The sequence below is a fragment of the Dasypus novemcinctus genome, chromosome 22, assembly GCF_030445035.2.
Source record: "Dasypus novemcinctus isolate mDasNov1 chromosome 22, mDasNov1.1.hap2, whole genome shotgun sequence".
NCBI lineage: Eukaryota > Metazoa > Chordata > Mammalia > Cingulata > Dasypodidae > Dasypus > Dasypus novemcinctus.
Window position 1 is genome coordinate 49,990,262 of NC_080694.1, and position 18,056 is coordinate 50,008,317.

Here is an 18,056-nt window from a genome sequence, read left to right on the forward strand (position 1 = left end):
TGCTTTTTCTCAGGTATAAGGTTCTCCAAAACTTTAATATGGCAAATTGATATTGGAGAACATACTTAATTCTACCCAAATTACACTTCTCTCTTCAATGAGTTTTAAAACAACACAAACAACACACATGTGCAAGGACACACTCTTGCCTTGTCTTTATCATTTTAACAAAATGTTCTCTTACCCCATTGTAAACGCTGCTGGAGACTGGTTAAATGGAAATCCTCCTGAGCCTGAAGGCTGGGCTGAGGCTGCCGGTGTGCTAGGATTTGCACTAAATGTGAACACTCCTGATGGATTATTGTTTGTGAAGTTGAAATTTGTAGTGCTGCTGCCAAATTGGAAAACCGAACCTGTAACAGTTCAAAAGCAGGAGTATTTCAAAAGTTTTGTTTCACTAAGGCAAGAATGATAGTTTTTCTATTAATGACTCTGACCTTTACATACAAAAAGGAAAGCAAGGGAACAGTTCCATTTACACTCCATTTACACTCAACATACCCAAATGGTTTAGGCGACAGGAACCTCTGAAAATGAGAACGAAGGTGGGACTCCAAACAAACAAACAAACAAAAAAAAACACAAACAAAACGCACGTGTGTGTAACATATGTAAGCAGATACCCAACTCAACCTATCCCTAACACCAAATAAGATGGTAACTTTTCTCCTGCATCACAGTAAAAGAAAGGAAGTTTAGTATTTAGAGAGCTCTCCAAACTGAGGGACAGTACACACAGCTAAGGGCAAGGATATGTTATTGAAAATAGGGGAGATAAAAGTAAGTTAATATAATGAATACTGAGTTCTCCAGCCTTCCTCCATGTGATAGTTAAGTTCATGTGTTAACTTGACTAGGTTATAGTGTCCAGCTGTTTGGTCAAGCAAGCACTGCAAGAAAATGTCATGATTTAAATCACTGGTCACTTCATTACATCTACAATCAACAAAGGAGACTGCCTTCAGCTTTGAGAGAAGTCTCATCCACTCAGCTGTGTAAGGCCATTAAAGGGAGAACTGACAATTTCAGCAGTCAGAAGGAAGAATTTTTATCTCCACTTTGGCCAGCCGGCCAGCCAGCCAGCCAGCTTCTCTGGGCTAGGGGAAATTCACAGAAACCATCATAAGAGTTCACAGCTTGCAGCCTGCCCTACGGAATTTAGGCTTGCCAACCCACAGTTGCAGGATCCAATTCCTATAAGACATCTCATAATAGTTACCATATCTATATCTATATCATCTATATCTATATCTGTATACCTTGGTTTTTGTTTCTCCCTAACTCAGCTCCCAGAACACTGGCAATTAAGAGTACATATATACCCTCCAGGAAGGAAACTGGAAGCATCTTCTCTGGGGAATCTGACAGCCTAAAAGGAAAGTCCTAAAGATACTAACATCCAAGTGTTCCCAATAACAGCCCAGCCAGATAACCTACAACGAAATTCAAGGTCTAACAAGCCCTGTCCATATACAAAAAATATTCAAGTGGTATTCACGTATCGTATTCATAAAAATATAAGCAGATAGCCAAGGGTTACCAGATATCTAAGTAAAGTATTTAGTAAGAAACACTTAATGCTTTCAAAATTATGAAAATTATTTCCTATCTAAAATACACATAATCATGGGAGAATAAATAACCTTCCAGAAATGCAAAGTATCAAAGTTTTCTTCCCCGTACCCTTACTCAAGAAACCACTAAAAGACATGCTCTATAAAAACAAGGGACTCAACTTCAAAAGAAGACATGCATCCAGGAAACAGAGATCCCTATAAGAGAAAGCTAAAATGCTCCATGGTGACAGTAAAGAGAGACCCCAGAGCTACCGTTAACAGCAGGCCTAGGAAAAAACCACTCGACACAACAGAAGCAGGTTAAGAGACCCTGTGAGAAATTTCTGTCAGATACTGGTACTGAACAGCTAATGTATTTGAACATATTGGGAAGAGATTTATACAAAGAGGAGAAGAGTTCAAGTGTAAATTAATAGTAAGTACAAAGAAACATTAACAGAGGGAATCATGACGCCAGAGAAAAAATTTTGAATAGAAAAGAAAATCACATCATACCACACGGTTTAGCAATACACAGCATTTGCATATTATAATACTGATATAAACACACATTATTACATTGGGAGGGTAGGAGGAAATGTTACCTTTGAACTATTTTGGGGAAATTTCATATGGGGGGAATGAACAAATTCTGCTTAAAATAATTAATATATGTCACAAAACAGAAGAAATTTTGCTAGATATATGACAAAAGAATCACTTCTAAAATACCGAAGTCCTACAAATCAATAAGCAAAAGAAAAACAGCCTAATTTTAAAATGGCCCCAAAAAAATCTTTAAAAGGAACTCACAAAAAATGAAATCAAATAGAAATATGAGAACTCTTAAATATAGTGCTGATAAGATGTGAATTGGCACACTCTATCAAGAAGAGCTTGAATTATTTTCATAGGTACAAAACACACACACCTTGGGAGCAGGTATAGCTCAGTGGTTGAGTGCCTGCTTCCCATGTACAAGGTCCCAGGTTCGATCCCTGGTACCCAAAAACTATATACATGCTTACACACACACACACGTACCTTTTAATTCAGCAACCCCACTCCAGGGTGCATCCTAGAAAAAACGTGTATGTGGACTAAGGCACACATACAAGCATTTTGTAATAGCTAAAAACAACTCAAACCTTCAACATTAAACAGATAAATAGTGGTATATGTATATAATGATTGATCAGAGCAATGAAAATGAAGAAACTATATGAAATTACACAGATGACTGTTCAAACAAGGCAGAAGAAGCAAGAATTAAAAGATCATATACAGTAAGATTCCATTTATAGAGTTAAAAAGCAGGCAAAATTATATTTTTAGCAATACATAAATCAGTAAATTTCAAAAGTGCTTACACAAGCACTCACTTGAACACTGAACCTTCGTTTAAATATGCAAGTCATATGAAAAGGCTAGTGTTATCAAACAGCAAGTGCCATGAGACAACTGGGCTGGACTGTCCCAGGACAGAGTACTGCAGCTGCAGTACAAATTCTTCAAGTGCATCCAACCAGAAAGAGGCAATCTAAGAATCAGAAAATAGGGTTCAATTCTGGGCTAGAGAGCACCAACAAGAATTCAGAGTTGAGGAGGAATGAAATGAATGATTCCACATCTAACGCAAAGGGTAAAACAACCACATTTAAAAAAATAAACTTCAATACCTTAATAATGTTATAATTTCATGAAAATTGGGAATATTGCTTACAGTAAATCTAAACATGTACCTTTTCCACTAAATACAAAAGACAGAAAAAAATAAAAGACAGATGCATGGTTCTGAAGTTCAAAATTATTTTTAAGGCACTCAGAGCCTTAGTACCATTACAAACTATATCACATGTACACACTTACTGGAATTAGGAGTTGTTCCAGAGCCAAATGCAGACTGACTAGGCTGTTGGCCAAACACAGGAGGCTGGTTACTGCTGGACACTGTCCCAAAAGTAGGTGGTGGTGCAGGCTGAGAACCAGTTGAAAATAATGCTGTTGAAGATGATATAGATCCAAAGCCTGGGGGATTAGGCTGGCTGGCACCTTGACTTTGTCCAAATGTTGGAGTCTGGTTAGCACCAAATGCTGGACTGGCAGATGGTGTTGAAGGTCCAGTACCAAATACAAAGGAGGATCCTGGAGGCCCAAAGAAATGTTTTAATCACCATGATTACCATAGTGAGATAATCCTCAAGAAACTCCTATAGCTGCCCTGGATGGTGCCTCAGAGGTAATCACCGGACATTGTAAATCCTCACAGGGCCCACTGGATGGAATGGAGGAGAGTATGGGCCATGATGTGGACCATTGTCTATGAGGTGCAGAGGTGCCCAAAGATGTACTTACCAAATCCAATGGATGTGTCATGATGATGGGAACGAGTGTTGTTGGGGGGGGAGAGGGGGGGTGGAGGGTGGGGTTGAATGGGACCTCACATATATATTTTTAATGTAATATTATTACAAAGTCAATAAAAAAATATAAAAAAAAAAAAAAAAGAAAAAAAAAAAAAGAAACTCCTATAAATTCTAAAGCAAATTTCAAGCTTCTTTTCAGATTCTTACCTTGCTAAACCAATTATACATTATACCACGATTAAGACAAGTTTTTAAATGACTAAAAATACAATTATCTTTACCATTGTAGAATCCATATAAAAAGAAACTTCAACTAACAGAATTCTTTATCTTTGCAGCTAACAATTTTTGGGTAAAGGTACAGATCTAAAAAGACAATATCCTGAAAAGGAGATGGATCACTGCATTTTGGGAAAGAGGGGATTTGTTTGAGTGTGTCTGTTGTGGGATGTTTTGTAGTCTTTAATTCTTTAACCTCAGTTCTTACATTTAACACCATTTAATCTCAGATGTAAACAGAGCATATAAAAAAGTATTTTCTGGTTGCTGAATAAAGTATTGGGGTTTAAACTGTGTTTTCACACATTATTTAACCATTTTCCTTAAAATATCCCAAATTTTCCTTCTCAATTCACGTATTAAGCCGTTTAATAATGTTTCAGTCATTAAGCAGTTTGCAATGTTCAGAAGACTCAGAAGTTGAAACACGAAATGGACGCAAACTCTTCAGGGTTGAGTCCCAGACACCGTAGCAGGTGCTGGATACACCTTGCAGGGACCTGCCCTGGTGGCACTTCCAGAGCCTCGTGGTAGTGTGGTTTCATGGGAGGAGCCCTGGGCTCCTTTTGCTGGCTACACTGCCCATCACTCCAGAAAGAGCCACTGGTCATATCAAAATGAGGACATGGGACCAGATCACTTAAAAGGTCCTTTCTAACTTTCCAACTTGGAAATTTGAATGAAACTTAAATACTTTTTCACAGTTATTTTTAATGAGTTTTAATAAAAGAGAATGGAAGTCCTAAAGAAAAAATAAATAAAGGGAAGCAGATGACGCTCAAGTGGTTGAGTGCCTGCTTCCCATGCATGAAGTACCAGGTTCGATCCCCAGTACCTCCTAAAAACAAAACAAAACAAAACAAAACAAAACAAAACAAAAGAAAAAAACCAATACTCATTGGGAAGTGGATGTAGCTCACTGGCTGAATGCCAGCGCTTTCCATGTATGAGATTCTGGGTTCAATCCCTGATACCTCCTAAAAAATATTAAAATAAAAATCTCCCACCAAAAACTTAACATTTTGCAGAAAACACCTAACGTTGTAGATATGTATATACTGTACAATGAGGACTGATGTCTAATAAAGCAATTTCTAGTGTCTGGTAAATTTCAACTTGACATTTCAAAAGGAAAGGTTGGAAAAACAAAATGTTTTAGTCTTAAAATTAGAAAAATTGCTTCCCAAGAGACAAATATATACTAAATGTGAACAAAAAACACATAGTATTCCAAATACTGAATAACTACAATATCGCTGGTATAGATGACCTAACATGGATCCATGCTGTTTGTGATAACCTGTTATGTTATTTGCTAGCAGTTGACACACTCATTTATAATTAAAGCCATGTACCTGCAGAGCTAGATGTGGTTGTAGCTCCAAAGTTGAAACCAGTGCTTGATGTATTAGTACTGCTGGCTCCTGGACCAAAGACAAACGGGGTGACAGATGTACTGGTGCTAGATGTGGTTACTGGTTTGCTATCTTGAGAAAATAGCAAAGACTGAGATGTATTGGATTCAGCAGTGTTACCAAAGGCAGAGCTGCTCACAGGATTGCTGGCCTGTCTAAACACAAAGGTAGCTGCAGGTGGATTAGAGGAAGAGGTGGAACTACCAAATATGCCACCACCAGCTGAAGTGGCTGGTGTACTTGAACTAGAGGAACTGTTGTTCAAGAAACTGAAAACTGGTTTTGCCGTTCCTTGATCTGTAAGACAGAAATAAAAATATTTAAACACAAATTGTTTCAGAAAAGATTTTTCTACTACCCCACAATCTAAGAATCTAAGAATTCATTGGAAAACAGAAAAGTTTTTTATACAGATTCATTTATTGGCCGGCCATCTGTCATACTAAATTTTGACACACTCAAATATATCCACCTTTTCTTTTATGATTTCTGGGTTTTCTGTCTTTCATAGGTAGCCTTGCAACATTCAAATTAATAAAAATAAATTTTAAAAGATTCCTCATAATCCCAATTAACCTGTTTATAGTGTTTGAATAGCAAGTTCAGATAGTGGGAGACAGCTATACTTTTATCAGTTTCCTTTTTAGATAGTTATTTAATCTACCCAAAATTTGTGTAACAGTATGTGGCAGGATTATAACTATTTCATCCAAATAGAAAGCCAATCTTCTGTGCAGCATTTATTGTCTAATACATCCTTAGCCCACCGATTAGCAATGTCATCTTTATGACATACTAAACTTGCAAATATACATACATTTATATCCTCCACTGGCACTGCCACTAGACTGTTTTAATTACTGTAGTTTTATTAAGTATGGTTTGATATACGTAGGGCAAGCCTGCCTGTGTGCCTCGTCTCCTAAAAATTTCTTGTGCATTTTCTCTACTGTGGGAATTTCAGAATCAGCTTTGATTGCTAGGCTCCAAAAAATTTTTCTAAGAACTAAAATTATAAGAAGGGTAAAGAAGTTTATTTTTACCCAAAAACAAGTATGTCCTTTATAATAAGATTATTCAGGCATGTTACACATTCTGTTGCTATTATAAAATAAAAATAAGAAAAATTAGGAAATACAAATGGGGTATTTTGCCTAGCTACTTATTGCTAGTTTGGAGGGAGGCTATTGATATCCTGAATTCAGCCACTTCACTGAAGAATCTTTACTTCTCCAATAACTCAGTCCCAGTGTTGACTACCAGATAGGGCTGGACACAACATGCTATGGGAATTAGTAGGATTTGTAGAAAATGAAGCATCGTGGCTCACTTTCAAGTTAGTTAAATAGAGTTCAGTTAAGAAGGTGTCTCTGATTAGATCCTCCCTATTTATTTGTTTCTTTCCAGTACATAATTATTTTATTTTGTCAGGATGTTTTTAAACTTCCAAAGATAAATTTAATGGAAAAACTGCTCACACCTATTTAGTTGAATACTTTATTTTTCAGATTAATTTTTACTTTGGTTGAATGCTTCTGATTTAGTACTGTATTAAAAAAATGTTCATGAGTTTCGACTTTTGATTCTTTCCATGTCTGAAAACACATATATTTTGCCCTAATGTCTAAATAAACTTATTTGGCTGGGTTACAGAACTCTAGGTTCAAGATCATTTTCACTATGAGGACACTGCCCCCTACTGTTTTGAGCATTTGATGTTGCAAATTATACATGTTTTGTGCCAATCTGGATACCCATTTGTGTGTGACAACCAGCTTTTTTCTCTCTGGAGGCATTCAGGATTTTATCTTTGGTGTCCTATATCATCATTCGTCTTTCTCCAAGAGGGGGTCATTTGCATTTTTAAGACCAGTTGTCTTTTTCTACACTTAGAAAATTGTGTGTCACTTCTCTGATATTTCTTCCATACCACTGTCATCTTCTAAGCCAGAGATTCTTAACCAGACCCCACAGGTCTTTGAAAAGATTTCAGGGGTTCCATGGACTTGAATTGGGGAAAAAAAAAAAATCAACTTATCTTTATTTTCTCTGACTTCTAATTGAAATCTAGCATTTCCTTCATTATGAAGGTATATAATAAATAAAATACAGTAATATTCATTTCACCTGACTGACAAAGGAGTCCATGGAACAAAAAGTTTCAGAACCCCTATTCTAAGCACTCCTGTTCCAATGGAACTTGTAGATCTAACTTGGTTCAATCTGTCAGCTATGTTCTTTCTGCTACTCAGGCCATAGAATGATTTTTATTTTACCAACCATGTTTATAACTGTTAAGAAATCTAGTTCATTTTTTCTTCAGGATTTTAGTTCTCATAATCACCTCTATTTTTTCAGGTTAATTATATTTGTTGCCTATGTTCCCTAAATGTCTGATGATGGGTTAGCTGTATATATTTGTCATTGAAGGCCTTTACACAAAGATTATATTAGTTAGAAAATATTTCATGAGTTTAGGAATCCTTATTTTTCTGGACAGTATACGTACATTCTGATAAAAGCACACAGAGAAAAGAGAAAAACATGGAAAAATGTGCATTTTGTGGGTTTTACATCAGAACTGTTTCTCAAAATCAGAATGAAAGAAAATTTCATCAGAATCATGGGGGAGTTGGAGCAGTTAAAAGTGAAAACCTTAGGCTCTTTTCCAGAGAGACCTGTTATTGGGACTCTCTCAACTATGTTCAGTGTAAACCATTCCATATCTTAGACACCTTGTAAAAAAATTTTAGTACTTACCAGATGTAGTATTGGTTTGAGCTCCAAAGGCAAAGGTGGCCTTTGCAGACTGTTCAGATTCCTTCTCAGATGGTTTGGTCATGTTGAAACTAAATGTCGACTTTGAAGAACTCTCATCTTTGGTTTGCTCTGAATTCCCGAAGGAAAACACCGGTTGACACTTTGGCTCCTCACTGTCTGTTTTCTTCCCAAATACTAGAGAAGTAGAAGTGACAGGCTCTTGTTGCTTCTCCTCTGTCCTTCCCAAAGCAAACACTGAGGCAGATGGCAGAGAGGCAGATCCCATAGTGCCAAAAGTGAACCCTCCTTTGGCTACAGGCAGTTCCTCTTTTTTTGCTTCTGACGCCTTACATGTGAAAGGAGCCACTGAAACACTCTTGGTTTCTATGGGTGCAAAGCTGAAGCTGCTCTTGTTCTCAGAGGCCACTGTGGTGTGAGCCACAGCTGGAGCAGGGTTAGTAACCCCTGTGCCAAGGCTAACGCCTGCAGGTGAAGATGTAGCGAGTTCTTCTTTCTTTTCTTGCTGCCCAGGATTAGATACCCCAAACTGAAATGCAGCTAAAGGAGTAGGATTGCTTAAGCCAGAAGAAAGTCCAAATTTAAAGGTATTACCATTTGTACTATCTTTTTTAATCTCTTCAGGTTTAGAATCGGATGAAATTCCAAATTTAAAATCTCCTATTGGTTTAGAAAATTTAAAGCCTTCACTCATGGAATTTACGGACCCAGAATCTGATGACACACCAATTTTGAATCCTCCCTGATCTCCAAATTTAAAGTTTCCAGTGTTTGTTAAAGTCTGAGAAGGCCCAGAAGAGGATGATGGGATTCCAAATTTGAAGGATGAGGCTACTGGGTTCGAAGATGAGGAAGATGTATCAAAACCTTCAAAAAGATAAAAGACATTATAAAGATATTGAATTAATGTTCTAATTCTCTCAAACAAAATGTATACCTTGAAAGCCAAAGCTACATCAGAATTACTTTGAAAAGGGCTACTCTATAAATTGTTACCAATGGCAGTAACCATGAACCAAGTTGACTGTATGAAAATTACACCTCAATCACAACTAAACTGACATGCGTATTTTTATCTACCAAACTTAGCAGAGATCAAAACCACAGTACTCACGACGTGAAAATGGGAGTAATGGGCTCTTTCAAACACTGTATGTGGATGGGTAAATTGGCATAAACTATGTGGGGGCCATCTGTCAATATTTACAAAAAATTATAAATATATATACCCGACACAAGAATTTTATAGAGGGACTTTGTTTTAAAGATAAACTCAAAGACATGCAGGATGCTACATGTAATCTAGGCAGCTGTGAATGAAAACTGGAGATATATCCAACATACTACTCAGTGAAATCAAGGGGGCAGAAATGTACAGGGAAATAATATACAGAATAAGAATATATTTATTTAGGATGTGCATAAACACAAGAAACTACTATTACTTGCAGGTGGAAGAAGGGTTAGAATATGAGTCAATGGGGGACATAAGATTCCTCAACGTGTACCTTTTTATAATTGTTTGATTTTTAAATCTGGTGCATAAATGTGTTGTTTACCCAAGCATTTAATAGCATCAGAAATCCAGATGATGTGCATTGAAGCAATACTTAAAAAGACAAACAATACTATACTGACAAGATCAAGGTCTTCATTTCACGATGCTTTTCTATACTTGAATAAACTAGAAATGAAGCACTTCATTCAAACAGTACTAATTACAAGGTGCCAAGATATTTATGCTTACCCACAGGTAAATAAAAATAACAAGAAAGCTTTGTAGCTCATCCTTAGATTGTCTTAATAATTACACACCCCACTTTCTCTCCCTAAGAGAATCTTAGCTAAAAAATTATACCAGAATCTCACAAGCATGTGGGTATCCACAAGGTTTCTAAATTTAATGATGATGACTTAAAGCAGAAAGGAGAGGAGGGGTGACGAAAACAAGGGTTAATCAGTTACCACCTCTGCCTCAAAGGTGTCTACTGGGTGGATTTAAAGGTATATAGTAATCACTGCACGTAAGGTAGGGGACATGGGAAATGGGCCATGAGGTAACAGTTACTGGACGAGCTGATCTGTTAAAACACTCTAAGGCAGTTTTTTAAACTGCAAGCTGAATCCCACTAGACAGGCAATGGTTTGCAACCAGGATTTTGCTTTCAAAATGAATTCAAATACAAAATATCAGAGTATCTTACATATTAGAGATAAATACCATTTTCTGAAGCTTTTATTTTAATAATATAGACAAATTTACTGTACAGGTGAGTGGTCATGATGTAAAAGCGGTATTTCGGGCTTTGGGTTTACAGTCAAAAAAGTTTTAGCCTGTGGCATAATTAGAGAACAGATAAAACTTGGTATTCCTTTTTAATACCTCACATTCCCACCTAATAGGACTTCTTTCTTACAGACTAAAATCTTCTCTCACCTATTCCTGACTGATACTTTTGATCTAGTCTCTTCTCTTTTTTAGCTTTATCAAAATTTTGACTGAACTGTAAATCTGATTAAAATAATTCATACAGGTATATGAAGACTTGACATTTTTGGCCACCAAATACTTTAATGGATTTGGACTTACATAAAAGATTCTTTAATGTAATTAAATTAAAATTAAGGTTCTTCCTTTATATTTACATAGGAAATTATTAAGAGAATGATTTTTCTGAGTAACAAAAGCCCAAACCTGGCCTACTTAAAATGGGATTCTACGGGTAAAAATTCCCAGGCCAATAAGAGTCAGGAGATTCATACGGATGCCAGAGTGTGTTGTTAACAGTTAAAAACAAAAAATAACAGAACACTCTCAAAGACTCAATAACACATGATAGTTCTTTTATTCAATCACAGAAAGATCCCTGACCATTGACAAATAATCCTAGTTCACAGTAACTCAGAAGTAGACATAAGCTAAAAGTTCCTAGGCAAATACCTCATTTTATATGGATTTTCAATAAAAAGAATTTTTAAAAAACTGTCTGCAAATATTTCACTCTACAATGGCACTACAGGGAGGCACTTTACCACCATCTTACCTTTAAACTCAGGTTTTGTGCCTGGCTTTGCACTTTCACATGCGATGCATTTGGCAGAATCTGCTTTATTCTGCACTAGGCATACTTCACAGTCCCAGCTTCCCTCAGGTTTCTTAAACTTATCCAATCCTAGATGACTTCCAGAAGACAGAATAGTGCTGCTACTTGAAGCAGGTACTGAACTCTCTAAAAAATAATGGGGAAATGTATGAAAATTTTAATTTATATTATGTTGGTTTCTTAATGACATCATTAAATTTAAATGTTTAATTTTGATAAGCCTCTCCTATTGAGACTCTGAAAATGCCTGAAGTATAAATATTCATATTAAAAACAAAACATCTCAGACTTCTTTGCATCTTCTAAATGAACAGCTCATATTCAACTTCCTTCGTGGTGAGTTCCCTCTTAACTCCAAACTTCAACTTCGGTAGGTTTAAAAAAAGTCATGTTCACAAATTAGTTGTGCTGCTTTGTAAAACATTCATTTGTCTTTAAGAATCTTTAATTTGTCAAATTTCTCCAAAGAGAACAGCATTATAAGATATAAATTATAGGAAACAGACTAACAAATAAAATACATAGTCAAAGTTTACACTAATTTCAAGATTTCAGAGCATGTCATTTTTTGCACAGAAGTTTTCTAACATCTACTTTGCAACTTGATACCCACTATGTTCACTGCAGTTCTGTTATATGCTAGCCATTTAAAAGACATTTATTAAGTAGATGTACTTAGATCCTGGTGACACAAAGATGAATAAAATGTTGCCTGCACTGCTCATGATTTGAAGAAAGAAGAAACTACTAAGGGATAAGAGAAGGAATAAAATAAGTGATATTTAAATCTCTAAGTAGAAGGACATTTGGGGGGGAGGTGGCATTGGAGAGATGACTAAGTAAGGTATAGATGTATGACAAGACACAATGAATGGAAGAAACCCAGTCATTCTGGTACCCCAAATTTTTGTAAATGTTCTACAACTTCTTTCACTTTCCCAGTTACCTCTGATTCTTCTCTGTATTTTAGTTTACAGATCTGTCCCCATGTATCTTACCAGAGAAATTACTCCCCCGGGTTCTATCTTTGTAACAACCTTACAAGCTTTCAACTACTTCCCTGGTTTTAAACAGCAACAAAAACAGTTTCTCCTTATCTATATCTGCAGCCCACACTTCTCTGAGTTTCATCCCTGACAGCCTCTTTGCTAGCTGGTGGTTTCACTGTCCATTTGGTTAGCTTGGTGAGATGCCTCCTCCTCCTTTATATATTGCTCAAATCCATTTCATTCTTTTGGACTTTATTTTCTTTCAAGTCCTCCTCCTTTCTTGCTGGCATAATTATAACAGCCCTCTAATCAAGGCCTCTGGCCTTGTTCCTTAAAAACCCATCCTCCTCAGAGCTACCAGTGCCATGTGGTTTGTGTTTTTCCTCTCTGGTTACTCCTTTAAAAGATTCACTGTTCAAAAGCTGTATTCCTATCACTCTCTTAAGTTATCAGAGTTCAGCTTTAGACCATTTTCTCTATTGACATGACAATCCTCTACCCTTATTGTTACCTCTATTCCCATAACTTCAAATACCAAATGATGGGCTGATGACTCTGAAATCTTCATCTCCAGCCCAAAGAGTCCATACTGGTCTATCCAAAGACTCACTCTCTGAGTATCAACGTGGAGAGCTTTAAATGAACATGTCTTCAACTATACACTATTCCCTATCTCTGAATCCTTAACTGATTTGATTAGTACATGTCACCATTATCTACTGCCTATATTACAGCTTTAACTTCCTCTAAACAGTCCTCTAATCTCCAAATTTTGTCTCCAATGCCATCCTATAAAAAGCCACCAGAGAGATTTATCAAAAAATCAAATTAGACCATATCACTCCTCTGCTTAAAATGATGGCTCATCATTAACATGATAAATCCAAAGTTCCTCATGCATCCAAGAATAATGCAATGAAAAGCAGATACTCATCTCCAATATTTTATTTAGTGTCAATATTATCATATATTTGTACCATGTAATGATGCAACAGTATTAGAAAAACAGCAGAGAGACACTTCTGATTTAAAGATTGGTATTCTGATTTAAATATTGGTGTGACTCTTCTAGCTATGAAGGGAAAAGCAGGGAAAACTCAAACCTAATTCCATTTTTGTGTTTTTTGGCTAAGTCAGAATTTTCTCATTAATGCTTCAATAATTTACTATCATTGCAAAACCTCTGGTAGAGAGTATATATTTAAACTGGGTTCAAATATCACCATTAAAATTCAACCATAGCCTTTTCAGAAAAGGCTGTCTACACCTTAATGAAAATCTTCCCTGGAAATGACCACCAGCCATCTTCACTACTAAAGAAAAATAAGACAAAGCAATACTTTATTCTATATAAAGGTTTGAAAAAACGGTCCCATTGTAAGATCTTTCGGTGTTTATACTAGTCAATCTTGGAAATGGTCATGAAAAGCAAGGTATTTCTGATAAAACTGAATACAAAAAAAGAGGTGTGAGTATGTAACACACAACTTATCCTAAGAAACATAAAGATCCAGACCCAAGCAAGAAGTTTTAACATGTGCTTAGAAAAATTAAGAGGTGTGAGGAAATGCTCATCCTGAAATACATAAAGTATGGAGATTGATCTTAGCTGTTTTACAGAGAATTAAAATGTTCTATTCAAGTATTGAGCAAAATTATGCAAATAACTATAAACATACCTGGTTTCTCAGACATACAGGACACACATTTATTGTCTTCTGCATTATTAGAAACACAGCATACTGGACACTCCCAAGATCCTATGGGCCTTTTGAATTCAGCTCCAAATCCTAAGGTACCAGTGGTCATAGTGCAACTAGAAGATGAAGTAGTCATAGTTACAGCACTTTCTGAAGCCACTGGCAATGTAAGGACCCGCTTAACACCAGTTCCAGGTTTCGGTGTTTCACAAGCTATACATTTTATCGCTTCAGGTTTATTTTGCACTAAACAGGTATCACAATCCCAAGTTCCTACTGCTGGTTTAAATTTGTCTCCGAACCCTGTCCCTGATGCTGATAGAGTTGGTTTGCCACTTTTACTTGGTGTTCCAATTCCAGTCTGTTTAGCAGTATCTTTTGGTGGCAATTTAGGGGCTTGACAAGCTATGCACTTATCATCTGTAACTTTGTTCTGGAGTAGACATGTATCACACTGCCACGATGATCCAGCTTTTAAACTTGCCCCAAATCCGATTCCACTAGAGGAAAAGCTACTTATTGCTGGTCTTGTATAAACTACCGGGCTTGCTGTGGTAGGCGGAGCAGCAAAAGAATCCTGCTTCGGTGATATGAAGCCTACAATGAGGAAAGAGGAGAGTACCAAAAAAAAAAAGGCAAGTTAGGGACACTCTAATCAAAAAATTAACTAAAAAAAAAAATGAGAAGGAAAATTAGAAGGAAAGAGGAAGATATAGAAGGTTGCTAAAGATTTCTAGTGGCAGTAAGGAATAATCCAAATTAAAAAGTTATTTTTAGCTTAAGGGCAAAACAAAACAAGCCCATATACTTTGGTTAGCAAAGTGGTCAACAATGCACTATTTTCCTAATAATTTAATATAACAATTTTTTTCTGAGCGATTACTTTATTATCACATTCTGTGATGTACATATCACAATTGGAATTATTAATACACTCTTTGATTTTCAAATCAAAAACTTAAATCCTATTTGATGACTTCAATTCATCCCCTTCAAATTATTACCTACTAGCTTTCAAATTTTCATTTCAGGTGAGTTCATAAAAGTTACAACTCAGCAAATGTTTTCTGCTTGGAATTTTTATGAAAACTGGGGAATAATGTGAGAACAATTTTGCAGTTCAATGCTTTGAGGAAATGCCTAGTCTAATCAGAGAAAGACATGTTCAGGTATCATCAGGTTTATTTACTTTAATTCCATAATACTGATCTTTATCTTGCTGTACCTTAACAGGAAATTAATTTTTTTCTGATATACTTGCCTCTTAGAGATTTAATTTTATTATAGTCCTTAAATTCCAAAGAAATCAGTAACATTTCAGTAACAATTCCAAAAGAATTACATTTTACTATATATGCATTCAAAAGTCAATCTCCTACAAAATCAGTCATAATTTTTAGAAGCCTAAAGCATATAGCACAAATGACATTAAAATAAGATCATGAGTTTGTAACTAAGATTCTGACTATTTCAAGGACAGCCATTATCTTACCAGGGTTTTTCAGAACATCTAGGACACTTCCTTCTTTCAGAATTTTTGCAGGTCTAAAAGGGCCCTCACAATCTTCATTGAGTTTCTTCTTACAGCTTATACTGTTCACTGAAGTGCTATCTTGAGCTGTAATTTTTTTTTTAATAGTGAAAGATGTATGTTAATGTCAAGAAAAAGCTCTGGACTTTTGCATTAAATGCATTAAAAAGATAATCCAAAGTATACATATACGAACTGTAATTGTCCTCCACTGAATTGACTGGTAATCAAGAAAATCAAACTGAAACATCAGCAAGGAGGAGAAAACAGGGAACAAGGTCCCACACTGCAGGAAATATATATTTGTTTTACAAGGCAATTTAGCACTATTGATCAAAAACCCTAAGAATAGTCCACTGAGCCAGTTATTTTACTTCAAGAAATTCATTCTATGATTGAGAATAATCTTCATATACATATTGAGAAACTCGATGCTGGGGATTAAATCATGTTCCCTGCAAAAGACATATTCAAATCTTCATCTGTGTTCCTGTGTATGTAAACCCATTTATAAATAGAACCTTTGAAGATCTCATTAGTTAGCATGTGGCCAAACTGAATGAGAGCAGGCCTTAATCCAATATGGCTGAAGTTCTTACAGGCAAATGAAATTGGACATGGAAGTAGAAGCCAGAAGTCAGCAAAAGCCCCAAGAGGAGACAAAGGGGACAGATCGGCATGTGACAGAGGCAGAGATGAGAGCCAAGGAACCCCAGGAACTGTGGCAAGCCAACACCAGAATGTTACAAACCTGTGGAAATCATGCCCTGTAAAGATTTTGATTTTAGATTTCTAGTCTCCAAAACCACAAGACAATATTCCAATTGTTTAAGTTAATCACAGTGTGGTATTTATCAAAGCAGCCCAGGAAAACTAAGAACCTGGATAATAAAATGCTTAACTTAAGCCAGGCAGAAAAGTAAAAAAAAATAATGAAATACCTGGAGCATGTAAATTCATGAAAACAGAATGTAGATTACAGGGGCCAGGAAGCGTTAGGGTGGAGGAGATGGGGAGTTATTTCCTAATGGGTGCGGAGATTTTGTTTGGGTCATTAAAAAGATTTCGGTAATGGACACTGGTGATGGTAGCACAAGATTGTGAATGTAATTAACACCACTAAATTGTAAACATGAAAGTAGTTAAAATGGGGAATTTTTTGTTGTACATATGTTACCAAAATAATTTTTGAAATGCTTAATAAGGGGCTGTTTACATAAATTCCTGTAAGCTGACATGACAGAATGCTGTCATGTCACAAAATTCATTCTTAAGGCACAGAATAAGGGTAAAAGAACAAAAAACAGTTTAGACAGTCTAAAAGATTTTAAATAATTGCATCTAAAGATCAGTGGTGGCTGCTAGTGCTAGGACAACAGATGATTTTATTAACTGCCTTTAATTTTTAGATTTTCCTAACTTTCTAAAATGAACACATAGTTACTTAAAATAAGAGACCTCTATTTTGAGTATCACAAAAGTCTTAAGGGTTTTGTTTGTTTGTTTGAGGTACCGAGGCTGGGGATTGAACACAGGACCTCCTATGTGGGAAGATGGTGCTTAACCACTGAGCTACACTGGCAACCCTGAGTTGGTTTGTTCGCTTGCTTGTTGTATGGGGGATTAAACCCAGGACCCTCACACACAGGAAGGAGGTGCTCAAATCACTCAGCCATGCCCTTTCTCCCCTACCTACCTCTTACAACATTCCAAACAAAGAAAAATATGCTTTAATCACTTGATCACTTTCTATCTTTTATTCAACTATTCCATTTTGAAATAGTTTCAAACTTATAGGACAGCTGCAAAAATAATACAAACCCCTTACCGAGAACTCCAACATACCCCAATGCCAATATACCCAGGCCCACCATTTTTAACATTTTGCCAACTTTGTCATATCATTCGATCGTATAGCTTTTTTCTCTTTTTATTCACTCATTCATTTATATTAGAGAAGTTGTAAACATAAAAACAACCATAAATAATGTGCAGGAATCCTTACATTATTGTATCACAACCTGTCTTCCTTTATAATAAAAACTGAACTGTTTTTAGTAACTCAAGACAAACTTAGGATTCCTTGAAGTGTACACAGAGATGGAAAAAGCAAATGATGGAAGAATTAGCTCCTATCAAAAAGGTATTAAATCATGACTGCCACATTTTCAGTTAGTTTTTAATGATGGAAATGATGAGAAGCAGAGCTGTCAAGTGAGAACACACAAACTTAATATATGCTCCTCACAAGAAATCTTTAAAAATCTGGGAAATTCCCCGGATGTAATGATATACAAAGTTGTTGGAACACGTAGTTACTCATTCAGTAACCATTAGT

At 36.1% G+C, this 18,056-nt stretch overlaps 1 protein-coding gene across 7 annotated transcripts in view; it reads right to left on the reverse strand.

The window, feature by feature from the left end:
* NUP153 (nucleoporin 153) overlaps positions 1-18,056 on the reverse strand; it is a 68,116-nt gene that overhangs the window by 1,279 nt on the left and 48,781 nt on the right. For all 7 annotated transcript variants that reach the window (XM_071210986.1, XM_004484787.5, XM_004484788.5 and 4 more), the window contains 7 exons: positions 15,680-15,805; positions 14,167-14,784; positions 11,439-11,624; positions 8,377-9,261; positions 5,557-5,913; positions 3,426-3,701; positions 185-353 (listed from right to left, as the gene is read on the reverse strand). In XM_071210986.1, coding sequence (XP_071067087.1) covers positions 185-353; positions 3,426-3,701; positions 5,557-5,913; positions 8,377-9,261; positions 11,439-11,624; positions 14,167-14,784; positions 15,680-15,805 — 2,617 coding nt within the window. The remainder of the gene's footprint in view (positions 1-184; positions 354-3,425; positions 3,702-5,556; positions 5,914-8,376; positions 9,262-11,438; positions 11,625-14,166; positions 14,785-15,679; positions 15,806-18,056) is intronic.